Source organism: Pygoscelis adeliae, unplaced genomic scaffold, assembly GCF_000699105.1.
Source record: "Pygoscelis adeliae isolate BGI_AS28 unplaced genomic scaffold, ASM69910v1 Scaffold156, whole genome shotgun sequence".
NCBI classification, from domain to species: Eukaryota; Metazoa; Chordata; class Aves; order Sphenisciformes; family Spheniscidae; genus Pygoscelis; species Pygoscelis adeliae.
In genome coordinates, this window is record NW_008825016.1 from 4,985,118 (window position 1) to 5,008,851 (window position 23,734).

General features: G+C 40.6%; 1 protein-coding gene across 1 annotated transcript in view; it reads right to left on the minus strand.

Moving 5' to 3' along the window:
• Positions 1-23,734, minus strand: part of MCF2L (MCF.2 cell line derived transforming sequence-like) — a 92,468-nt gene that overhangs the window by 51,223 nt on the left and 17,511 nt on the right. The window contains exons 2-3 of the mRNA XM_009326278.1: positions 20,414-20,497; positions 10,393-10,507 (exon numbers count right to left, since the gene is read on the minus strand). Of these exons, the coding sequence (XP_009324553.1) occupies positions 10,393-10,507; positions 20,414-20,497 (199 nt within the window). The remainder of the gene's footprint in view (positions 1-10,392; positions 10,508-20,413; positions 20,498-23,734) is intronic.

Sequence of the window (23,734 nt, forward strand, 5' to 3'; positions counted from 1 at the left end):
AGTGTAAGCATTACCTAGCAACAACTAAAACATCGGTGTGTTATCAACTTTGTTCTCATGCTAAATCCAAAACACAGCACTGTACCAGCTACTAGGAAGGAAATTAACTCTATCCCTGCCGAAACCAGGACATGCTTCCTTCCCCACATTCCAGTTAACTCTCCCTAAATCCTACCCAGTGTACCACTGATAAAAACCATATCTCTTCCCTTTCCTATTATGCTTGCTTTTGGTCTCAGCTGTTATTAGTTCATGCCCCAGGTATGCCTGAGGGCATACTGTACTTCAATTTTCTCAGGATTGGGGAATCATCAGATACACAAAATCATATTTTAGGATCTCACAGCAAGCGGGAAAAGAAGAATTTAGATGAATGTTGGGTAGTGAAGTGGCATAAATAAAAACCATTATAGGCAAGTAGTTATAATTTGTTCATGAGTCAGAAGAGAGGAGCAGAATCATACAGCCTGAGAGAGCAACACTGTGAAAATGCTTTTTGAAACTTTGTAAGCATAGGCAAGATAATTACACATGAGGTTGTGTCAATGACAGGAGATCTTAAAAGCCAGATAAACAGGAGACAAAATAACGAAAGCAACTTCGAAGAGCTTTGTCTAAGGGGCTGATAATAATTCAAAACTTTGGAAGTCTCATCCAAACTTCACGAGGACTGTAGCCCAGAAAGCCACGCGTGGTTACATGCAGCCCTATCCCTGACCTGAAAATCCTTCAGTCACTGCAGAAATGTGACAGCAACAGCTTACTGCATCTGCCTGCAAAGTGAGAACCCACAAGTAGGATGGGCTACTGTCAGAGACGTACTGTCGATGAGGTGAGTGACAACTCAGCGATGACCAGGAGAGCTGCTCCCAAGCCTTGGTCTCAAAGGAAACCAAAGGTCTTTATCCTGCACAGCAGTAGGTCCCTTGAAATTGTGCGATATGAATCCAAACATGTCTACCTGAGGCAATCCTGTCTGAAGCACAGCTTGTGTTCCTCAGCCAAATAAGCAGCATCGGTACACACCTGATTTATTTTTAAATATTTACACTGATTTATATAGCATACACAGTCACATTTCTTTTTTCCCCTCCCCACTCAGCTTCAGAGATACGGGCTTCAGTATCTTCCTTGACAGGTCCTTATAGCTCCTCTTTATCTCCTATGCTACTCTAGGTCCTCAAAACAGTCTCTCTCCCACTTTCAAGCCAATTCCTCCTTAAAATAAACAAGCAAACATGACTGATTGTAGTAGAGTAATGCTGGCTATGTTCCATCATATATGCTGACATTCTTTCTGCTCCAGAAAGCTTATGCTGTTGGGGAGAAGATGAGGGAATGTAGCCAGTGTTAAAAGTGAGAACTAAAGTGTCCAGGCATCATTATCTGCCTGGACCTGGACATCTGCTTGTACCACATGCACTGATTTCCTTTCTGTGGTACCCATCAGCCTTTTTTTATGGTAACTTAGAAAGCTTTAACCCACCAAGGAACCTCACAGACTAAAATCAGAACAGCTTTGATGTGTTTCTGCAGGTAACAGAAATAATCATTAAAAGACAAAGTTATTGCTTAACGGATCCTCTTTTAGTGCGTGAAATTAATTAAAGTGAGGGTTTTTTTTAAAAAAGAGTTTTAATTTTCTAAATGGGAAATCCAGTGTAATTTCTTCAGGACACGTAGGGCTGCTTTTGGAAGGACCATTTGAAGAAAGACAACAACTTTTAAGGACTCATTTAGACTTAACTACGGATGGCTGAAGTAGGCCACAATATCCTTGAGGGACAATTAAGGATAAATAGGTCAATAAAGGCAACAGGCTCCACATTGGTTAAGCTTAAGTAAATACCAGCAACAGAAAGCCTACATGATCCTCGCTTTAGAACTCGCTTTAGTCAGACTCCATAAAAGCATTTTTACACCTATTCAGAACTATGATATTGGAATTATACATATTTCCAGTACACTTCAACAACCATTAATGCCACCACACAAAGTATTGGGACAGCCTTATCTGGAATGCTGTGTTTTAGAAAGGTGAGTTTATACTTAAATAGGGTGTTAAATACTCTGAACTTAAGACTGGAATAATGAAAGCTCCTGCGTGAGGTCCAGCATTTTAATAACTAACTTTCACAATTTTACAGTGTTTAATTTACTTTGTCTCCTTAGCAGATTAAATTTACCACTGGACAGTGTGTCATGCATACTATTCAAATCCTCTAAGCCCTGAAGGCCTAAGTGGGATTTAAAGACTAGAAAGGCTCTGCCTGAACAGAGCTGAGCTTTAAAACAAGTTTAAGACATTCACAAGGCGGACATCAAAACAAATGTAAATTGTTCCAAACCCAGTAAAAAGTCAGACTCTAAGTAACGTGTTGAGCTTTGACCTAATCTTGTCAAACTATGTATCAGACACAAAAGCTTCAGACTACCACTTAACTTTAAGATGCAACACTCTTACTTCAAGTCTAAGCCTTTACATTTCCTTTCTGCTTACAGGAACATATGGCATTTACAACTGTTTGGCAGCTATGCTCTGAGAAAGGAAAGGCACACACAGCACGACAGATTTTGCTGGAAGTCTTGGGATGTTCTCACTGACGAATTTGAGGGGCTGCCAAGGTAACAGCAGGGTACAGGTTCCACATCTTCAGCCTGGATTGTAATCCAACAAAGAGGAGAGAGTGGAAATGAAACACAGCTGACAGAAAGAGACACTGAAGCTGCAAAGCTGTTGCTCAGCATGTCAGTGTCAACTGTCAGGGTGCCTGGTTTTTGGCACTTCTTACCCATATGTGGTGACGTTCATCCTTGGCACTCTATAAAACAAAAGTGGTTAACTCTTAGCTAGTGGTGGGCCGCTTGTTTAGTTTGCAGATAAATGAGGAAACACGTGCAGTTACACTCCCACACTGGCTCTTCGCAAGGTCAGCCTGAACCCTGAGGGACTTATCAGCTCAAAACACAGCATTGACCTAACACGGCTGCCCCTGCTTCCAGAGTACAGTGGTGGGTCTATGTTGAGGAGACTGGCCAGACCCAAGCTCTGTGCTCTCCAGTGCCCCTTGCACCGAGGTTTGTTAGCTCCAGCAACACCCATGCTGTGCTGTGGCATGTTCTTCTGGTCCCTACCTAAATCCATCCCATCGCCCTTTGCTGCACCTACGCTAGTGAAGTCTTCTTGGATCTGAACCCGCTGGAAGACTTAGCACAGATATTTCTTTTTCAGTTTTCCAGGTAACCCCAGTGTTATCCCAAACGATGGGGAGCTGGTGTAGTTAACAAGGAAGGGTCTACCTGAAGCTTAGCAAACCCTAACAACTGAGCTTTCAAACTGTCAGATGTCGACACTTCCGGAGGTCGTCTCGTTCTGTTTCGTTACTTGGACAGGATGGCTCCCTAGTTTCCAACACCAGACGGTACCACAAACAACAGGATTTCTTAGAAGGCCACATGGTGTTCAAGCATTTGTAAACCATCAGGATCTCAAAGAAGGGGACGTTCTCCCGGGCAGGAAACCGACAGGGACAGCTTTCAAAACAGGAAATTGCCGAACACGACAAGTTAAACTGAGATAGGCTCAAGATCATGCAGTAGGACAGAAGGGCATTACAAAGACAGGCTGTACAAGGCTCTTTCTGAATACAAGTACAAAAGGCCTGTGTACCGTATTTAATCAGCAGTGTTGGGACTCAAACTGGCCATCAAAACCTGTTCTGAATTTTCTAATCTACACTATTTTTTATTTCTCTTGAAAGAAACTTTGTATTTAAGACTCAGTGTTACATTGAGTTTTTACATTACATTTAAAACACTAATTTTCCAATCTCTTGTGGCCGCAAGAATTTTAGCTTGCTTTCTTTGTTCAAAGAACCTATATGAGCATGACAAAAAGCATTAAAACTATATCCTTTTGTTCTCTCGTACAGCGTATTGTTTTCTGATTGCAGTAGAAACTGCTAATTAATCAGAAGCAAAACCGTATGTTGAAAAATCCTGTCTTTTTTTTTAACCACTATTAATTTCTTTTGGACCAAGTTCTCATGCTACGCCCCACATTTGGTAAATTCACATTCCAAGAATGTGTATACACTTAATAAAATATCTTTAGAGTGACAGCTGTGACGGATAGAAGTAAGTATGAATAACACTTGCTTTCAGGGTACATCACAAATCTTAAAAGTCTATTTAGTAGGATAAATAGAAAGAGGAAAAAATACTTCCAAACAGAAGAAAAAAAGAGAATACTGAATGCCCTGAGATGACTTCTTAAGGGTACATTAGGCAGCTATTTCAGGAGCCTGTTGTAAACCTGAATGGAATATTCTTTCTCCACCCTTTGTATATATGAGATATAAAAGGTACATCTCACAGGTGCCTCTCCTACTTTGCAATAAGAATGATGGACACTGTGTATGGAGGTCATCAGTATTTTACTCAGCTAAGAGGTGAGACAACCTTGTTCTGCATTACCACCTCCTTCCTACCCAGCTCAGCAGCGATCCCCAAAGGACTCAACCAGTGAAGTATTAGGAGACATTCTTCTCTGCAGAAGGAGAATCAGACTAGCTACATGGATGTTATGAAATGTCCTCAAAGCATCTCAAATAGATGCAAGACTTGGCTCACTGTCCTCTGACAGCTGAAACCCAGTTGAATTTACACAGCTCACCTCTTACAGACACCTATCTACAGATATTATTTTATTCAGCAACTCTATCGATAAGAACTATTAATTACTGTGGATCAGTACTTATATGTAAAGTATTTGTAGCAATTCAACTTTTTAGTTAAAATACTCCTCCTAGAAAGCATTGCCTTAAATACATTACATACTGCCGTGGATTCTCCTTCTTTCATCTTGTGTACTATATGTACAAAACCAAAATCACCTGACCTAAGCAAAATCTTTCTCAGTAAGAGAATCCCCACCTTTTTAATAAAACTTTATTTTGTACTTCAATAATAATAAAAAAAATTAGTAGCTGCTAAAAGGAAAAATCTGTTTTGGAAGTATTACACTTACACCTTTACGATACATCTCATTACCAAAACAGTAGTTATAAAAGGATTAGCTATAATTTTCCATTGTCTTTAATCCATCATTTTTTCCCGATACAGCAGTGATCTTTAAGTATGCACGGTACATGACTCTTGTCACACACCATGTCAACAACCCTGTACTGAATATTTTGAGATTATTTGAAAATATTACAAACCACACATTAGACATTTTATTTTATCCAGCTGTCTATAGAACATGAACTTACCTTGCAACGTTAACAACACCTACCTGAAGAAGACTGTTCAACTCTCTGCTTAATGATACACAGTTGCACCAGGGTTAACTTGAGTATCTTAAACTGAGATGAGGTATTCCCTTTCCACTGTCTCCTTTCTTAATATCCTCATGTATCAGGCATTTACACATCTGAGCACATGCTGATAGCTCTGCTATTTGCACTGTTCTACTCCATGGTCATCTAAGTTGGCAACATGCAAGTTGTAATAGTTCCATTCCTAAATGCAAGGTGCCCCATGAGACATTTAACTCTTCATGATTAAAGTTCACTATGAAAAAGACAAGAGAAAGTTTACACAGAAAAAGCTTGCGAAAGGCAGTGTTTAGATAGTATAGAACAAGAATGCAGTAAGAGGGGACAAGGTCATGTCTACCTATAAAATTAGAGGGAATAATAAAGGTAGGTTAAGAGGTTTCTTTCCTCTTTCAAAGTCCTAAGCTAGTCTTATTACCAAGACTTCTTCTTTCACTTGGGAACAAATCTTGAAAACCTGATGCCACTGGTAAGATTTACTATATCAGTAAATATTTTATTGGGTGAACCCTACCGCTGAGCACAGAAAGATCCTTTCTTATAAGGCTCTTAGTAGCTCCTCACTGTCATTCCCATGAAATACCATTTCCCTTAACGTGCGACTGCAGGCAGTCAGACAATAAGTTTTGAGTTACTGCTGCCAACCCCTTGCTGTGATCAGGAATCTTGTACGGCACCAAGTAGTTTTCTGAGGAACTGTTGTGGCTCCAGACATGTCCGTGCTCTACAGGGCTTTTCACAGAAAAGTCCATTTCCCCTCAGTCAGTCAGAACAGCAGAAAGACAGAGTTACATATTTCATAAGCTAAATGACACTAATATGGAAAGCAGACCATGCACAAAAGCTGTGGGCTGCATTTTTATCCTTCCTGTAAATCTGTACTCCTTAGGCCTCTTTAATAAAGTTACAAAATAAATAAATAACAAACTGCCGCCACTTCTCTCAGAAGCAGTTTCCAAAGCATTCAAAACAGTCTTTGAAATTTTAGCCCTTGAAAACTAAGTTAACAGCAAAAATCCTATCTTACGACACCTTTAACAGCACTAGAAATATCACAATTCAAGGAAAATTACAATACTTCCCATCTTTGGGGGTACAGGCAGTCAATAATTTATCATTAGCAAAACATATTTTATAAGGGGGTGTATGCTAACATCTGGCTAGTGGCATTTCTGCAGTTTGTTATTCCCATAAACCTGCACAATGGCTCAAACAAAATTTTACACAGTAAGCTTGTAACACCGCTAGCAAAGATGTCAGGGATGTCTTCAGCCCTTTGAGATTATAGCAATTCTCAGGCACAGAAAGGTCCCAGTTTTATCAGTACCTTGACAGTGGCATTATTTTTATAAGTTTGAAATTGAAAAGTTATCACTGTAATACCTAACATATTGTTATATTCACAATAGTTAATACTTTACTCTTCATATCTAGCCAGCTGGGCTATCTCCTTCATTTACACAGAACAGTGATCTCTTTCTAAAGAATTAGAAATTAAAGAAACAAGAAAATCCTACAAGAACAGACAGTCTTAAGGAATGGCCACTTCTGGCTCAATTTGCATAGAATAATTGTTGAAGGGTAGGGGAAGTGAACAGAAAAACCTCCAGAAAATCTACTCCCAGACTCTTAATTAGTAAAAACTTGCTCCTGCCAAACTGATGCTCTGGGATGCACTCAGAATCAGAATTTCTCATATAAACCCCACTCTGTGCAGAAGTTCAATGGGCCACCATGAAGCACACCACCAAGGACTTTCAAAAGGAGGAGCAGATGTGAATTTAGTACATAATTATTTGTAATAACAGTATTCAAGAAAGATACTATCAAGGGAGGCTTAGCACCACACAATTTAACCAACACAGTGATAAACAAAGAAAATTAAGCTGGCTGTCAGCTTCACGGCTCCTCTCCCTGATAAACTAGGGGTTAACAAGTACAACCAGGAGGGCACCTCACAGTATTGTGCTGCGTATAACCAGTATTCCCTCACAGGGAGTAGGTCCTACGAAATAATTAACAGCAAAACCCTTTACAAGAAGAACACTGTTTCTCTTCATACATGTACAGTAAAAAAAAGCACACACATGCATGAAGGAAATCTGCCATGATTCACTCCAAACGTGAATTGAGCATGGTCCATGCTGAGTTGCACTGAATGCTATCAGTGAAAAGAATGCGAAATACAGCTTGAGACCAGCATTTAATCAGTGTTACACAACCTGTGTTTCTAAGAGTTTTTAATCTGGGAGAGCCATATAGCCCAATTAGAGAAAGACATAAAGGAGATCTCTTGATTCATACAAACATTCAGGTTTGAAGGGATCTCAGGAGGCGTCTAGTCCAACCTCCTGCTCAAAGCATGGTCAACTCCAAATTCAGACCGGGTTGTTCAGGGCTTTCTATGGCCAGGTCTTGAAAACCTCCAGGGACAGAGACTCCATAGCCTCTCTTGGCAGCCTTTCTCAATGCTTCATTATCCTCCCAGCGACAATTTTTGTTCCTTATATCCAGGTCAGAACCTCTCTGTTCCCATTCCCACACCGGGCCTCTTTCTCCCCACCACCTACCTCTGTGAGGAGCCCACTGCCATTTCCCCAGTGCCCCCCCATCGGTGGGAATGGTGACTGTTGGGCCCCCACAGCTTTCCCTCCCCCAACGGAGCAAGCCCCACTCCTGTAGCCTCTCCTTGCACACCGGCTCCAGCACTGACCATTATGGAGGCCCTGCTGGACTCTCTCCAGTTTTTGAGCCATCACCCTATGGTAGCTTAGCACTGGGCCCGCACTGCAGGTGGGGTCTGGAGAGAGCCAGCCAGGGGACCCCTGCTGTCACCCGCTCCAGGCCATGCTCTTGCTGGTGCAGCCTCAGGGTCGCCAGCCTTCACTGCTGCCAGGGCATCCTGCTGGCTTACGTTTAGCGTGCTGCCCACCTGGGCCCCCAGGTCCTTTTCAGAAGAGCAGCCCCACAGCCAGTTAGTTCCCAGCCCACACTCTCTAAAAGGGTTAGTCCATCCCAATTGCACGACTTGACGTTTGCCGTTGTCAAATTTCATGAGATTCCTGCCAGCCCATTCCTCCTGCCCGTCCAGGTTCCTCTGAATGGCAGTCCTTCCCTCAAGTACATTGACCAGTTGACTAGTTTCTCAGCCACAAACTTGATGAGAGTGCATTCCATCTCCTCCTCCAGATCCTTGCCAAGGATGTCAGGCAACACAGATACATATGGTTCCCTGAGGAATTCTGTCTCCAGGTAGAGCATGAGCCATTAACCACCACTCTTTGAGCTTGACGATCCAAGCAGTTTCTCACCCACCCAGCAGCCCATCTGTCAAGACGTAACAACTCAGACTGGATACAAAGGTGCTGGGGAAGACTCTTAAAAGTCTTGCTCAAGGTGAGGTAAAAGACATGCAGAACTTCCCCTCATTCATACATCCAGTGATTTTATCACAGGAATACATTGGTCAAGCACAATTTATTGTTTTTCAATCCATGCTGGCTATTCCTCATCACCTCTTTCTTTATTTCTTGTGCCCATAAGTGTGTTTTGAAAGAACTCACTCCATTGTTTTCTCACAGACCAAAGTGAGGTTGACCAGCCTGTCGCACCCTGGATCATTATTCTTGCCCTTTCTGAAGACAAATGCAATGTTTATCTTTCTCCAGTCATCACAATCCATCTCTGATCTCAAAAACCTTTCAAAGATGATGGATAGCAGCCTCGTTATGACATTGGCCAGCCTCCTCACCACTCTCGATGTAGTTCATCTTATCCCAAAGACTAGATTTGGGTCAAGATTTCTCAAGAGATCCTTGACTTGATCCTCACCCGTCGCCAGTCATTCTCCTCCTTGAACCCTGACTCTAAACTCATAGGCCTGGGAGACACTGTCAGAGAAGACTGAAGCAAAGAATTCAAGTGACTCAGCCTCATCTGCGTTGGCTGCTACTGATTTACCCAGCGCATTCAGCACAGGTCTACGTTTTCCTTGTTTATTCCTGTACTGCTAAAGCAACAGAAGTTTTATTGGGGGGCCCTTGATGTCCCTTGCTCCTTGTCCCTCAGGTCCAGGTGAGCTTTGGCTTTCCTGAAATCATCCCTACATGTTTGGGCAATGTTTCTATATTCCTGTCCCTGTCCCAGCGTTCACTTCCTGTATGCGGTCTTTGTACTGAGGCTCAGTCACAAGCTCCCTGTTCGGCCAGGTCAGTCTCCTGTTGTGTCTTTCCATTTTCCAGGATGTACCATCCCTGTGCTTGGACGATAGTGTCCTTAAAAACTTGCCAGCTTTCCTCAGCAGATTTAGTCTTCAGAGCTGCCTTCCATTGAATCCCACCTACCACTTCCCTAAATAAGCCCAAAGTCTGTTCTCTTTAAGCCTAGGGTCTGTACCCTACTCTGCTACTTGCCTTCCTCACCTCCATCAGGATCTTGAACCCCACTATTTCATTCCCTAACAGATCTTCAACAAAACCACAATTTTTTATTGAGCAGCCCATTGATAACACTACTGTGCTCTCTAAGAGAGCCAGGATTAATTGCTGGGCCTGCTTAGCACCCTCAGTCAAAGTTTTGGAAATGCTGCAAAGACACTACATTCAGCTGAGCCAGGGAAACAGAGCACAAGTGGTTAGGACAAATCTCTGTATGTAACTACGGAGTATTCCCTCACACTGAATAACATCTTGAGTAGCATCCAGGAATTAGCATGTTCTGCCAAAATTATCCATGTTTTCAACTAAAACACGTAACATTGCACTCTAAGATACAGCAAGATAAGAAACAAGAGGACAACGTCCATCACAGTATCTGCATCCATACATACCTGGAAGTAATTTTCTGATGAAATATAAAGAGCACTATATAATTAATTTAACAACTACATTAGGCAGCTGTCACTAATCAATACTTATTGACACTGCACTACGAGCTGGATTTTCCTTTTCTTTAATTAAATACCAAACCTGACCTTTACACCATCATGTAAGTGACTGAATATGAAAAATCACTTAGCAGATAAAAGGGTATTTTCTCCTAGGCAGGTACTCACCTTGGGATGCTTGTCAGGTAGGTGAGGACATTCTGGAACTCCTTCTCAGGGATCTCGCTGAAAGCTGGATAGTCTGGAAAGGTGATAACAGGGCATCCATCTCCCCCTCTCCCACCTACAAAAGAAACAAGCAGCAGGCACGTTTACATGCAAGTCCCTTTACCTGCAGTTTCCCAGTAATGAAACTACTGAGTTTCTTTTTTTTTTGGTGCAGGGCTCATCATTGTGGACACTGTTTATTCTGAACAGTCTAGTCTCTTTTTCAGAGCTTAGGAAGTTTTAGAGGAAGGAACTTGTTACACCGCATTAGATTTTTTCTGTACAAATGTCTTTGCTCATGTGAACACAGTTTTGACACCAGATGGCAGTGCATCTTTCTTTTGATAAATGTCAACTGTATGTAAATATAACCAATTTGGAGAAAGAAATGAACTGATTTAGGGGAAAAAAAAAAGTTAATTCAGAATTAAGTAGGCGAATCTCCATTTTGAACTGAATTCAACCTTCTTACCAGTTTGAACTCATTCCCACAACCCCCCCCTGCCCCCCGCCCTGGCTTCAGCTAGCTGCTCTGCTTCCAGGACAGTCCAAAAGAAGTGGCAGGATGTTAAAACAAATGGGGGAACGTGTTTCACATGAAACTTCCTGTTCAACTTCTCAGATTACCTACAAAAGGTAAAGCAGAGCCGAACACCTACGCTGCAGTATGGCTGCTGAAGAGCTAGATACCATCCGTATCTTTTCTGGCATTTGCACCACTGAATTCACAAATGCAACACTTTTTCATGTGCTTCACACACATTTTCATATACAGCATTGTGCTGGGTTTGGCTGGGATAGAGTTAATTTTCTTCATAGCAACTAGTATGGGGCTGTGTTTTGGATTTGTGCTGGAAACAGTGTTGATAACACAGGGATGTTTTCCTTACTGCTGAGCAGGGCTTACACAGAGTCAAGGCATGTTCTGCTCCTCACCCCACTCCACCACCGAGTAGGCTCGGGGTGCACAAGAAGGTGGGAGGGGACACAGCTGGGACAGCTGACCCCAACTGACCAATGGGATATCCCACACCATATGACGTCATGCTCAGCATATAAAGCTGGGGGGAAAAGAAGGAACAGGGGGACGTTTGGAGTGATGGCGTTTGTCTTCCCAAGTAACTGTTACGCGTGATGGAGCCCTGCTGTCCTGGAGATGGCTGAACCCCTGCCTGCCCATGGGAAGCAGTGAATGAATTCCTGGTTTTGCTTTGCTTGTGTGCGCGGCTTTTGCTTTACCTGTTAAACTGTCTTCATCTCAAACCCCAAGTTTTCTCACTTTTACCCTTCTGATTCTCTCCCCCATCCCACTGTGGGGGAGTAAGCGAGCAGCTGCGTGGTGCTGAGTTGCCAGCTGGGGTTAAACCACAACAAAAAATGTAATATTTTTTTAAAGGCAATGTTAATGTTTCATGTCTTAAGCAAGGATATTTTCATAAAGACAAGCTGGACAAAGGACTTGTTAAGCCCTAGCAACTGCATGAAGTTAACAGTTGGGGGGTGGCAGGGACACATTGCTGGAAAGTTATCTTTGCTTGACAGTTCAAAAAGAGAAGAAAACCAGCCAAAAACGACTGTGGCAAAATAATAAGGATATTTTTTCCAGCCCTGAAATCTGACAATTGTGCGGAAATCAGCTGTAAACTGTATTAACAACACTGTCTATCATGACAGCAACAGTCATTTGTGAAAATTATAGTGTGCTATTACCCACTTCAAGTGCCTTTACATCTAACCTCACCAGAAAAAGAAGAAAATATTTGAGCTCAGATTCATTTGATAAAAGAAACCATCATTTCCCTCCAAAACTGCATGTAATTAGAAGAGCTCAAATAGTATCCTTATGTTAATTTGTGGTGAATCTGACTTCAATCTACCAGCTTACAGGCAATATGGTGCTACCACTGTGTAGGCTCTTGAAATCAAACTACACCAGAAAATAATGTGCTCTGGATGCATTTAAACAACAACAAAATGCAACTATTATGCAAATATCACAAGTTTGCAAACACAACCCTTACGACACATCAAACGCAGAAACGTTAAGTCAAGGGAGTTAATTTTAGCTATACAAATGTTCACAACACATATGTAAGTTAAGACCAATTTTGATTCTATTATTTTTTGTTCTACCCAGGCTCTCGGGACCAAAGCATTTTCCTCTCTCATTAAAAACATTTCAAGCATGATAATGATTATTTCTGTTGCTCACGAGGTGTTCTGCTCTCTCTAGAATATCTATTTTTAGGTACAATTATACATTATTTGCTGTATCCCCATTGGTTACTTGCTTTGTTCTACTTAATTTCTATAAATAGGACATAGGAAACAAAAGAAGAACAATAGGCTTGCAGGACACATCCTAAAAGCAGAAGCCCGGACTATGACTTCCAGGAAGTTCCCAGACCACCACTGATTGTCAAGGGCAAATAAAGCCATCCCGCATTGACACTGCCTATTAATTTTCAGTTTCTAGTACAGTCATTCGTGGTTATCTTGGGTGGAGGTGACTCTGTCCTGCCACACGCTGTTAGAAGATCGTTGTTCACTGATTATCTTTTTCTCCAGTATTTTTCTGCTGGGACACTTAAGCACACATACACCTTCAAATGCTGCTCAACTGCTTTTCCTTATCAGGACCTCGCTGCTGAGGAGAGTTTAGAGCTGAGTGACCTTAAGTGTTATACGTAATAAATTCTGTAAAATTTCAGCTTTAACATTGCTGACCTATAGAAGTCACTTTCTACATTGCAATTTTAAATATATGGCCATCAATGGGAGACAGACCACTCCAGCGAAGTAGTTCCTACTTACAAATGAGTGCTTGTCACAGCAAGCTACAAAGCAGACATGGGAAATCTAACAAAGTAAAAAAATCTTACATTTAAATTGTGTTTGTATTAAATAATAGTAAAAGCAGTAGGTGGGTTCAGTTTTTAAAGTATCCTTTATTTCATAATGAACCTGATGCAGCAAGGAGTGATTCTTTTTTTCCCCCTTTATTCAGAATCACTTTTTCTTGCTTCACCTCTGCAAAAGCAGCATTACGCAGTTTATTCCAAAATTAGCTGTGTAAAATGTGGGGTTTTTTCCTTCTCCCAGAACGAAATCAAGCCACAGAATCTAGGGGGAAGAGATAAAAGGGAAATGGGAGTTTGAGAAGCTAGGTTGAGGTTTTTTTGTTGTTGTTTTGTTTTCAGTGAGAGGGAAAGCATGTGACGTGACAAAATGAACAATTTTACTTCTCTCATCCTTCTTGAAGCATGGGCTTAAGGCAAAAATTTAACACATCTTATTAAAACCAATTAATGTAATAACCTTCCAGCATTTCAGAAGTATATACACCCAATTACAAGAAAAGGACACAAAACTTAGATGAACTCTATGAGTGCTACAACTCATGAAAATAATTCCATTTGTACACAGTAATTTTTAAAATGAGCAACTGGAATTTTAATCACCATCCAAAAAAATAGTGATTCAACAGTAATATTTTAATAAATTCAGGTCTGTTGGTAGAGTGACTACGTCTAGTTACCTCATAGTCATAACCGTTGGAAAATCATCTCTCTTCTTCCCCTCTAGTTTACAGTCCCGAAATTTCAGCCACAGCTGTGGAACAGCCTAAACTTATTTGCTGGCCAAGTTCTGTTCACAATGGCACACGCAAGCCTACTCCTATTTCTAGGCTTAAGCAGGGATGTGCTGACTTATCCAACTGGAATGTAATGGTTTTATGTGTTCTTAAGACAACCAAGTATCTCTTTGAGAGCATTTTCTTTGTCTAATCTTGGGGGGGGGGGGATGTTTGTTTGTTTGTTTTTTAAGTTTAATCTAAATTTCTGAAAGGATATTAAACCCCTTATTTTCATTTAATAATATAAATATAAACACTGTTGTAACTATGCAAAGGAAATGTTGGACGGGGCTTTGAGCCACCTGATCTAATGAAAGATGTCCCTACACATGGTAGGGCGGCTGGACTAGATGATCTTTAAAGGTCCCTTCCGACCCAAACCATTCTAGGATTCTGTGATTCCATGATTCTATGAAAATGCTGAAAAACACTAATATCTCAAAAAGAAATAATACTGAAACAAATGCAACTTGAGCGCCAGCTTTTGGTTTTGTTTAAATTGCAAAGAGCAGAAGAGAACACATCAGTTCTTAAGCACGTGCAATCAGTCCACACACATTTTACCTGAAATGATTCCCCAAAATTACATGAGACTTGTCTCATATCATGCAGCTGTAACAACATTCTTCAAATGAGAGGATTATTATTTTTCAGGCTAAAAGTGGAAACACCATAAAAGTAAAGAGCACTGAAGTGTATGTCAGCAATTAAAAAAAATAAAAGCACAATACCACTTTAAATTAAGTAGATCTGCTCCCACCCTACTTCCGTGAGCCTTCATTACAGTAAAACTTTGTTATGAAGTCATTTATAACTGACTTTGGCAACCTATTCAACTGAAACTTCTTTAACAGATTTAGTATCAAAGAAAACACAAATCACCTCTGTAGAATGGAAGTTTTTCAGTGGATAAATCTCTACAATTCTAGTAAACCTCCAGTTAGGTAGAGCTGTCTTCTAAATAGATCTACATGCCTTGGTCTTTGGCCAGTTTTTACATCAGTGACAACCCTGTGTTTTGGGGAAATACACATTTTAAAACCATGTTGAATTGCATTATCTCCACAGGTTAGGTAGTAAAATGACTTAATTGTGCTTAGGAAACAGCACTTCGTGTTCCTAACTTTTGTATACAATTATTTAAACAATAGTGCCAACCGTCAAATTGGACCCAGAGCATCGTGACCTCGTGTATGAAGGGAGTGATCCTTGGAAATGGTCCTTGGAAAACTAGCTGTACTATTGTGAGATGGGACTGGTAAAGTTTACCTTAAGTCTAGGTAATTTACCATTTATTCTTTATATTCTGCTACATATAATTTTTCCCACCACAGCTGCAATCTCTTCTGGGTTTATTTTCTTCTTTTTATTAAGCAGCTAGGGTGATAGAGAAGTGCCAAGCCAAGGAAACTGCAACACTATTTTATGCACATTCTAATCAAGAGGCATTTTAGTGACTTGTTATCTAAAAATAATCTCAAATGAGAAATAATTAATACTCTTTTCAATTTAAAGTGTCACTAACAAGGAAAATTACAAAAAAATATGCATTGTACAGCTGCTAAAACACACACACACGTGCACACACACATAGAGAAAAGGATAATTCCCCACAACCCTGTGAAAGACATGCTAGTTCTTTTGGTAGAGGCCAGCAAAATTTGGGAGCAGCAAAGGGGATTGGCTCAGACTTCCAGGAAAGAAGAGCAAGAGATTATTTTGTAATGTTTCCCTAGTTATTCTGCTCCTGTTTGCGTAAGAAAAGGTATTCTCAAAAGCACTCTGCCCAGCTCCACAAAAAGGAAGCAAGGTAGATGGATATAATTAGATGATGACAGAGCAAAGAGGTAAGTCTTCTAGCCTGAATCTATAATGCAAATGAAATGGTATTCGGACTACAAGAAAAAAAAAATACGATCTCTATGTTGATCAACATGCACACACAAGATTCAAGAGCATCACCATTGCTAAATGGCTCGGATCTACAACTCTGGTTCAAAAGACCTAGCTTAAGTAAAAGTAATCTTGTTTGCAGTCATGTCAAAAGCGAGGACCTCGTGTGAATGAGAGAAAGGCTTACTATAGATTTTGCTTTACTGTTGTGGTGGTTCAGCTATTATATTTGTATATTTCTGATAAAGAATTTCTCCTTTCCACTTGCATAATATACTTATAACTGGAGTACTGAGAGTATTTTAAATTATGCACAGAATTCAGTGAGGTAGTGGATAAAAGCTTCATTGCATATCCTTTGCAAAGAAAAACAGAATCAAGGGGTTTATTAAAATATCCTTTCCTTGAAACGAGAAAGACGTTTTACTTGTATAACTTCACAAGCTGCATTTTGCCCAGGCTGATCAGCAGCAAGTATACCGGCTTAGAAATCAGATTGCAGTAACAGAGTTTGTACCTGAATGTATTTGAACCGGAGACCTCTTAGCCAAGGATTCATTTTTTTCCTTTCTCTTTACTACTTTTTTTTTTTTTTTAATCTCTACAGACAGTAGAGACAAGGTTTAGCTCAGTGACTATAGAACAGCAGTTAAAGCCTACACCTATGCAAGACAGAAACTGCTAAGTAATACCTCTTCCACTGTCAATACACAACATATACTTTGAACATGTTATATTGGCAACAAAAATCAAGTTGATATTTTAAAATAACCGATGCAATGTATGCGGTACAGGATCCAGTCAGAAGTTCCCAAACACAATTTTACAAACAGACTCAGCACCCGTGGATACTTCAAAGGGAACAGTTTAACCAGTGAGGTATTTTCAGGTCACGTCCACAGAGGAGAGCAAGAGCACAGCCAAGGAAATAGTTACAGAGAGTGAGAAGCAGCTTATTATTTACAATGATAAGTTAAAGGGCCAAAGATGTAAGCATTTGGAAAGCTAGTACCAATGCTAACTTTTTCAACTGCAAGAAAAACAACTATTAATTGATAGGCAAAAATGCAAGTAGCATAAACTTGTATTTATATTTCCTGTAATGGAAATATTTTGTTTGAAGTTGTTCAACGCATAAAGAGGCATTCAAAGGAAAGTGAGCTGAAATTATTGGTTCAGTACTTGTGGTGGCCAGGAGTCTCATTTGCACATCACATAGCTTGTACGATTTAAGATGCATACAAACATACACACCTGTCTGTACGCTCTTGTTCATCTACATTTATTTTAACATACCTGCATACAGCAATGGCAGATAGTTGCAAAGTTGGGTATGAAAGTCACACAGCAACTTTCCAATCAAGGAAAGAGAAAAGACTTATGAAAGAAAATATAAAATGCAAATGAAAGACTATAAGGAATACATTTTCCAGAGACTTTTAAACGGACCTTCCAAGGTCCTTCGTGAGGATAAAAAAAAAAGGTAGAAGACCCTTTGCAATGCAAAAGAAAAAGTGGTTGCGTGAATACTAACTAAAGGAAGAAAAAAGTGAACCACGTACAGAGGACATTTAATACAGCCTAGCAACAAAGAGTAACAACAATTCTTGCGAAGATAAGGACCTTGTTCCACAGAAAGAAAAAACTCCAAGGGATAAAGTAAACAGCGGGACCTGAGGTAAAATATTAACTTCAGGGTTTATAAACTTGTTATGTGAATGATTGATTAAAAACCTCATCCACAGCTTGCCCCTCTGTTAGATTTCAGCTGAACACATGACTGCCTACTCACTGCTGAGCAAGAGCTAAAGCCTTCGGCTTCTGTGGGAGTAGCTAGCACCTTGACCTCACTGCACTTTGCTGCATCTACTGAAAAACTGAAGCATTAATGTTAGCTTTTGCTTTATTTTGTTTCATTACAAGCCTAATTTGGATGTCCCTATAGCATTTCCATTACAGTCTAGCAGAACGAGGGACACAAATTACTTTGCACCTGCAGAGGAAAAGAGACCAAGAGAAAGAAGTGACCCCAATTTAGACCAAAACACAGAAAGTAGCTCGGGAACGGCTACAGCCTTTAGCCGCAGAAGCAGACTAGGTTTCATTCACTATTCAAGCAAGCGTCCCACGAGACCTAGATACATCCTATTAGAGAAACTAAAGCAATTCTCAAGTATATGTCACATTGCTGTTAAAAAGCCAAAAACTAAAACCTGAAATGCATCTAAGACATTATGCAATTCACCATACCTGCAAAGATGCTACCTACCAGAAGTATTTGTAATCTACGGACCTTCATTTTTGTGAGTTTTATGCCATGTCCTAAGATTCTATTTCCAAGGCAACTTAGTAATAAGCAAAAAAGTCCCCTTCACACACACTGTAAATGTCTTAAGTGTCATTCCAGCAAAGCCACTCATAAGCACAACTGCAAGAACAAACAAATTGTACATAAATCAAGTATGAAAATATTAGCTCTGTTCCTTTGTTCACAGAACCTGTAACACCACTAGTTGGTACAGCACAGAAAATTAACCATCGGTGTCCTGCAGGAGCATATTAGGATAAAAGAATTGAAGTCCAAAGTGAAATGAAAATGCCTAACAGTCAAATTGCCCAAGAATAATAAAATACAACAGAGACTATAGTCACAGTCCACAGTAATGCAGCTGTCCTACTATTTCAGGCAAACAAAACAGACTCCTAATAGACATGAGGGTGAATAAATAGAAGAAAATAGAATGGGGAACGGCTGCTCTTACTAAGCTCCACTGCACAGTGGATGTACTGAGTGCTGAAGATGCTTGTGGCTGTGCGAACTCAATCTTAAGATGTGAACAATCTCCAGTTGGACTCAATGAGATTTTATTCATCTACTGTAGTCACCAGTTTTCCCCCTCACTTCAGAGAGGCAAAATATAAACCCTACTTACAGTTTCCTAGACAGGCTGATTCTTGCATAACACTTTTATGAGCCATTTTCTGCCCCTGGATAACAAGGAAGAGCTTGGAAAATAAAAAAAATAAAGTGCCAGAAAAGAACTGTAGCTTAAACACCATCATCTCAAATGGAGCCTGTACAGCCAACTTCAGAAACAAAATAATCTTATTCCCAAGTGCTACCACCACCCCATAGAAAACACAGTAACTACCACAGACCCACACTTTGTTTAGCTTATGTGGCAGGAATAAATCATAATGAATGGTTAATTATGAGTACAACAAGATTCAACGAGCTCTTGCCAAGCAAAGCAGTACATTGCTTCGTTCCCCCGTGTCTCAATCTGATGCAGGGAGGGATTCAAAGGAAGAGGGAACAGTCATAAAGCCCCAGCTTCAGCCTAGAGAGGTAAATCTCCTTTATGCTGAAGGAGGCAGGGCAGCTCTGCAAAGCCACCGATGGTCTCCCTTTTTATGTATTGGAGGGAGGGCAGGGCAGTAACTCCAGCAAGTTCACTGCTGCACACCTGCAAGAGCTTTACAGGCAAGAGGGCAGGAAAACAAACTCAGAAGCTTATCACACACCTGCCACGCAGCCTGATCAGTGACCAAAGGCACTATCTCCCTTTACCCATTAGCAGCCAGCCGTGGTTCCAGCATCAAGATGGACCAAGCCCAGCAACTGGCACCTGCACGGCACATAAACACCCCATCATCTACCTGGCACAGGTTATCCAGGGGCATCAAAGATGCTCTGCGCTGTGTGAACATGGCTGTGCTGCTTTTAGAGACGGCTTTACACCTAAAAGCGGGTTCCTTTGCAAAAGGTAGCACCTTGACCAGAACTTGGTGCTACACGTGCCTGAGCCCTCGCGCTGAGGCTGTGGGGGAACGTGGTACTGTGGTGCTCGCTCGGACACTACTTTGGTCAAGTCCAAGGTGTCACCTTGGGCTTCAGTATGGAACCTGACAGCAGAGCCAGCAGCAGCGTAGCCTGTGGGCCAAGGACTGCAAGACCACAGCAATCACCAGCGCATTCACACTGCACTCTCCAACTCTCAGCAAGGGCTCAGTTCGCTCAGAGAGCTCTAGGTCAGTGTTTGAGCCCTGTCTCATCTCCAAGCACTGGGAAGCTCAGGGTAAGTACCCACAGCTGCCTTAGCACTGACTACAGGAGGCTACATGTTCCTGTACTGGGCTCATCAGCACTTCCTTATTTATTTTCCCCTGTTTATTCTTTTATCCTACCCTGAATTCCAACCCATTATCCTGGGTACTGGAAAATGAACTATAATATAAAATTCCTATTACATTTAAAAAAAAAAACCCAAACAACAACCTTCTTTTCATAAATCCTTGAATAATGAGTCTTGGTAGTCTGTATTTTGAGTTGCTCATAAAATGTGAATATCTCCTATACGAGACCTCAAAAACTATGAAAACACAACAGGCCCAACCATACACCTGAGCAATGTCTGTAGCCTTCTAGTCTAACTAACACCATAGTCTTACCTGACTTTGCATTAAATTGTTTCTTTAACTGGTCCTGAATATCTGCAGCATAGAGGGGAATGATATCCTGATGCATGATTTCATCTGTGGAGGAAAAAAAAAAATTTGCATTGCAAAGTCATTTTATGTAAAATTTCACAGTAGACATAAAAAAAAAATCATCCCTAGAACACAAACACCCAGAAAACTATCCAAGTTTTGAAAAATACGTGAAAATGTTTGGAGTCTTTCAAGTGACTGCCAAGGGCAAACTTTTCTTTGAACAACATATTGATAAAAGAGTAAAATAATGTGGATTCGCTGACACTTGGAAACAATACGGGATGTTACTGAACCAAACACTGTAGAGCTAATATTCCTCAGGAATGGTGTTAAACAGTGGGTTTTTTACATACCAAATTCAATTTTTATTAAAAACTTCTCAACACACACAAAAAAGAAACTTATGATCCCTCTAGCCTGTTGTCTAGTGTTCAAATACCCCAAGGCAGCAGCTTTCAACGAGGTAGGTAGAACAGGCTTGAAAGGACATCCTCACATTGGACACACACGTTCGTACCTCAACTGTGAAAAGCATTGCTTAATCTTTTCTCTCAGCCCTTCTACTTTAGCTTAATGACAGACATACTGCTTTTCCGAGTCTTTGTTTTCTGCCACAGTGTTTGAGTGGAGGTGTTTCCCATGTATTTCCAGAGCTCAGGCAGAAACCTAAGTTTTGCTGACCATGATAAAGACTGCATGACAGAGTTGCCTCATTCATTAAAATACGATATTTTTTTTTTTAACAAGGAAACAGAAAGTTTTACTCTTTTGCAATTTCTAAAAATTAATTATTCTACATTTTTAGCCTCATTGAAAAGCAGCGAAGGGATAACCTAGCATTAGGTTATTATTTGGTTTTGAACATTTCTTTTAATCTGGCACTGTATAAAGAAGTTTTGGGTTTAATGTACACCAACGAAATGCCATTAAGATAGACTCAAATCTGACACACAGAACTGTGAACATGCACAGGAAAAGTAAGTAAAAACCTAAAAGTGATGTAAGGATAAGTCATCTGCCTTGAAGTACAAGCTGATCAAACAGAAGTAGAGCTCTGGCCCTCAAGGAAGGGATTTGCTATTACTGAGATCTTTCAAATGCTAGATCTTGAGGGGAGAGCCGCTCACTTTTATAAGCGATTCTCATGTGTGTAAAATTCTGAGAACTGCAATTATCTGAGAACAGCAAAAAAACCCCACTTTCAGTTACTTATTCCAGATAAGCATCAACTTATACTGGGAAACAGAACATCTCTGTTCTCTTTTGGTCAGTCTGGCAGAGGAAGACCCGTGACCACTTTCAAGGTCACACACTGATCAGAGCTATTTTTCTGCATCCGCTGAACTGCTGCTTGATCAGAAGACCTCTGCATACCATGCTGTCAAATCCATAAGCGGATGCGTTTAACTGTTAAGTCATATTTCACCCAGACCTTCAGTTATGTCATCATCTTAATGTTTTTAAGAGAAAACTGAACACAGATCTTTCAAGAGTCCAACCTCAGATGGCCAAGTCATTTCCAGAAGAGGGGACCCCACCCAAGGGAAAAAGGATTTTAGATTTTATTTTTGCTGTCAGTGCTTTTTAATATAAGGAGCCCTCCTGCAGAGTGTTTAAGAAACTAAAGTGAACATCCCTGATTCTGCAAATCAATGCCTGCAGGCGGACCCATTTACCTGAATATAACCTATTACAGGATGAACGCCTAATTTTTTGGTGGGAGATGGGAAAAGAATGCAATTACTCTGTAATATGCCATCCTGCCTACAGCCACAGGCAGAAATAATTTTCATCATTGCAGCATAAGCATGTAATAAAATAGGTGTGTTTTGCATACGTAAGTAAATACATGACACACCATTCAAGCAGGCAAGATGTTCGTAAGTGAGGGAAACTCTTTACTTTATGTTTCCCAGATACATAATGATCACTATTTCCTCATGTATCCGTGTGATCAATCCCATTGCGGTCCTGACTTGTGCCAGGTAAAGATGCAAGTCTAGATTTGACTGCCCCAGTGTTCTCTCTGATAGGAACAGCAGCTTTTGCAATCAGCACAGGGCAGCCCACAACCTTGCGGTCAAATACTCTTTCACTGAAAAGACAGTATTTTCCTCCCCCTGGTTTTCAACTCTGTTTTAACTCAGATTTAAAAGCCAGTGTGTTTGCAACCACAGGAGTGGCACGCTGTGCCTGTTCACAGGCGGAAAACCTCCAGAAGCCCTTCCTGCTGTGCTCTCCTCCACCAAGGCACAGCCCATTTGACATCCTGCTGATCTGGTTTCATGACACTCTTCAGGAAGCAGAATATGTGTTAAGATCAGAGCTGATTTTCAATAATTTGAAACAACTGAGATAACAAGTAGCAGTACAAAACAACGTGAGAAAATGCAACTGTTGGAACTGCTGGACCATTTGCATCCAGCAGCTTGACAGGATACACCTGAACCCAGTATCAGTGCTCACAGATTTAGCCAGAAATCCCTCTCCAGTACCCTGTCTCCTCTCAGAGAAGATGCAATTGTAAAAACTCATCGCTCTGCATCATTTCCTTTATATTTAGCATTCCTCTGGAAAAGAGAGTTCATGGCAGTTTGTCTGGGACTGAATCTGATTTCACTTTAAGTTTGCCCATCATTACTCGAACCTGCTATTTCCTTAACAGGATAAAGTAAGGAAAGGCATGCATGCCAAACAGACTGCGAGGGCACACACTTCTTGCACTCATGGACTTTGGGGAAAATAATTTCTTGGAAATGTTCTTTAAATAGAGAACCTGCCACCTGCTACAGTCTTTAGGGACAATTTCCACTTTAGTAAAGCTAATTAAGTGCACATTAAAATACAGAATTACTGAAAATCTGTTCACTGTTTTCTAAGGAATTTTTATAGGCTCGAACTCTACTTCCACTCACATGGATTAAGATTTACACAGCCCATGATTTTCCCTGTTCTACCTTGACTGCTTTACATAGGTCTCTGCTTTGAAAATACTAAGAGTTTGTTTGTTTTACTGTATCTAAAATTCATTGCTGAAAGGAGATGCTCACACCAAAACATGCTAGAATATCCAGTCTTTCCTGAAGAGCTCATTTAAGGAGTTTTCCACAGTAGTCTGCTTAAAATAAAGCCCCTGGAATTTATAATGCATCTGGTATTGTGGGTGCTAATAAATAGTAGAATAAGGTTCTGCAAAGTTATGACCGTTTTTTTTAATCATTATTTTTAAAAACTGAACACAGATATTTTTTCTAAGCCAGCAGCTGGAGGTTCTATAAA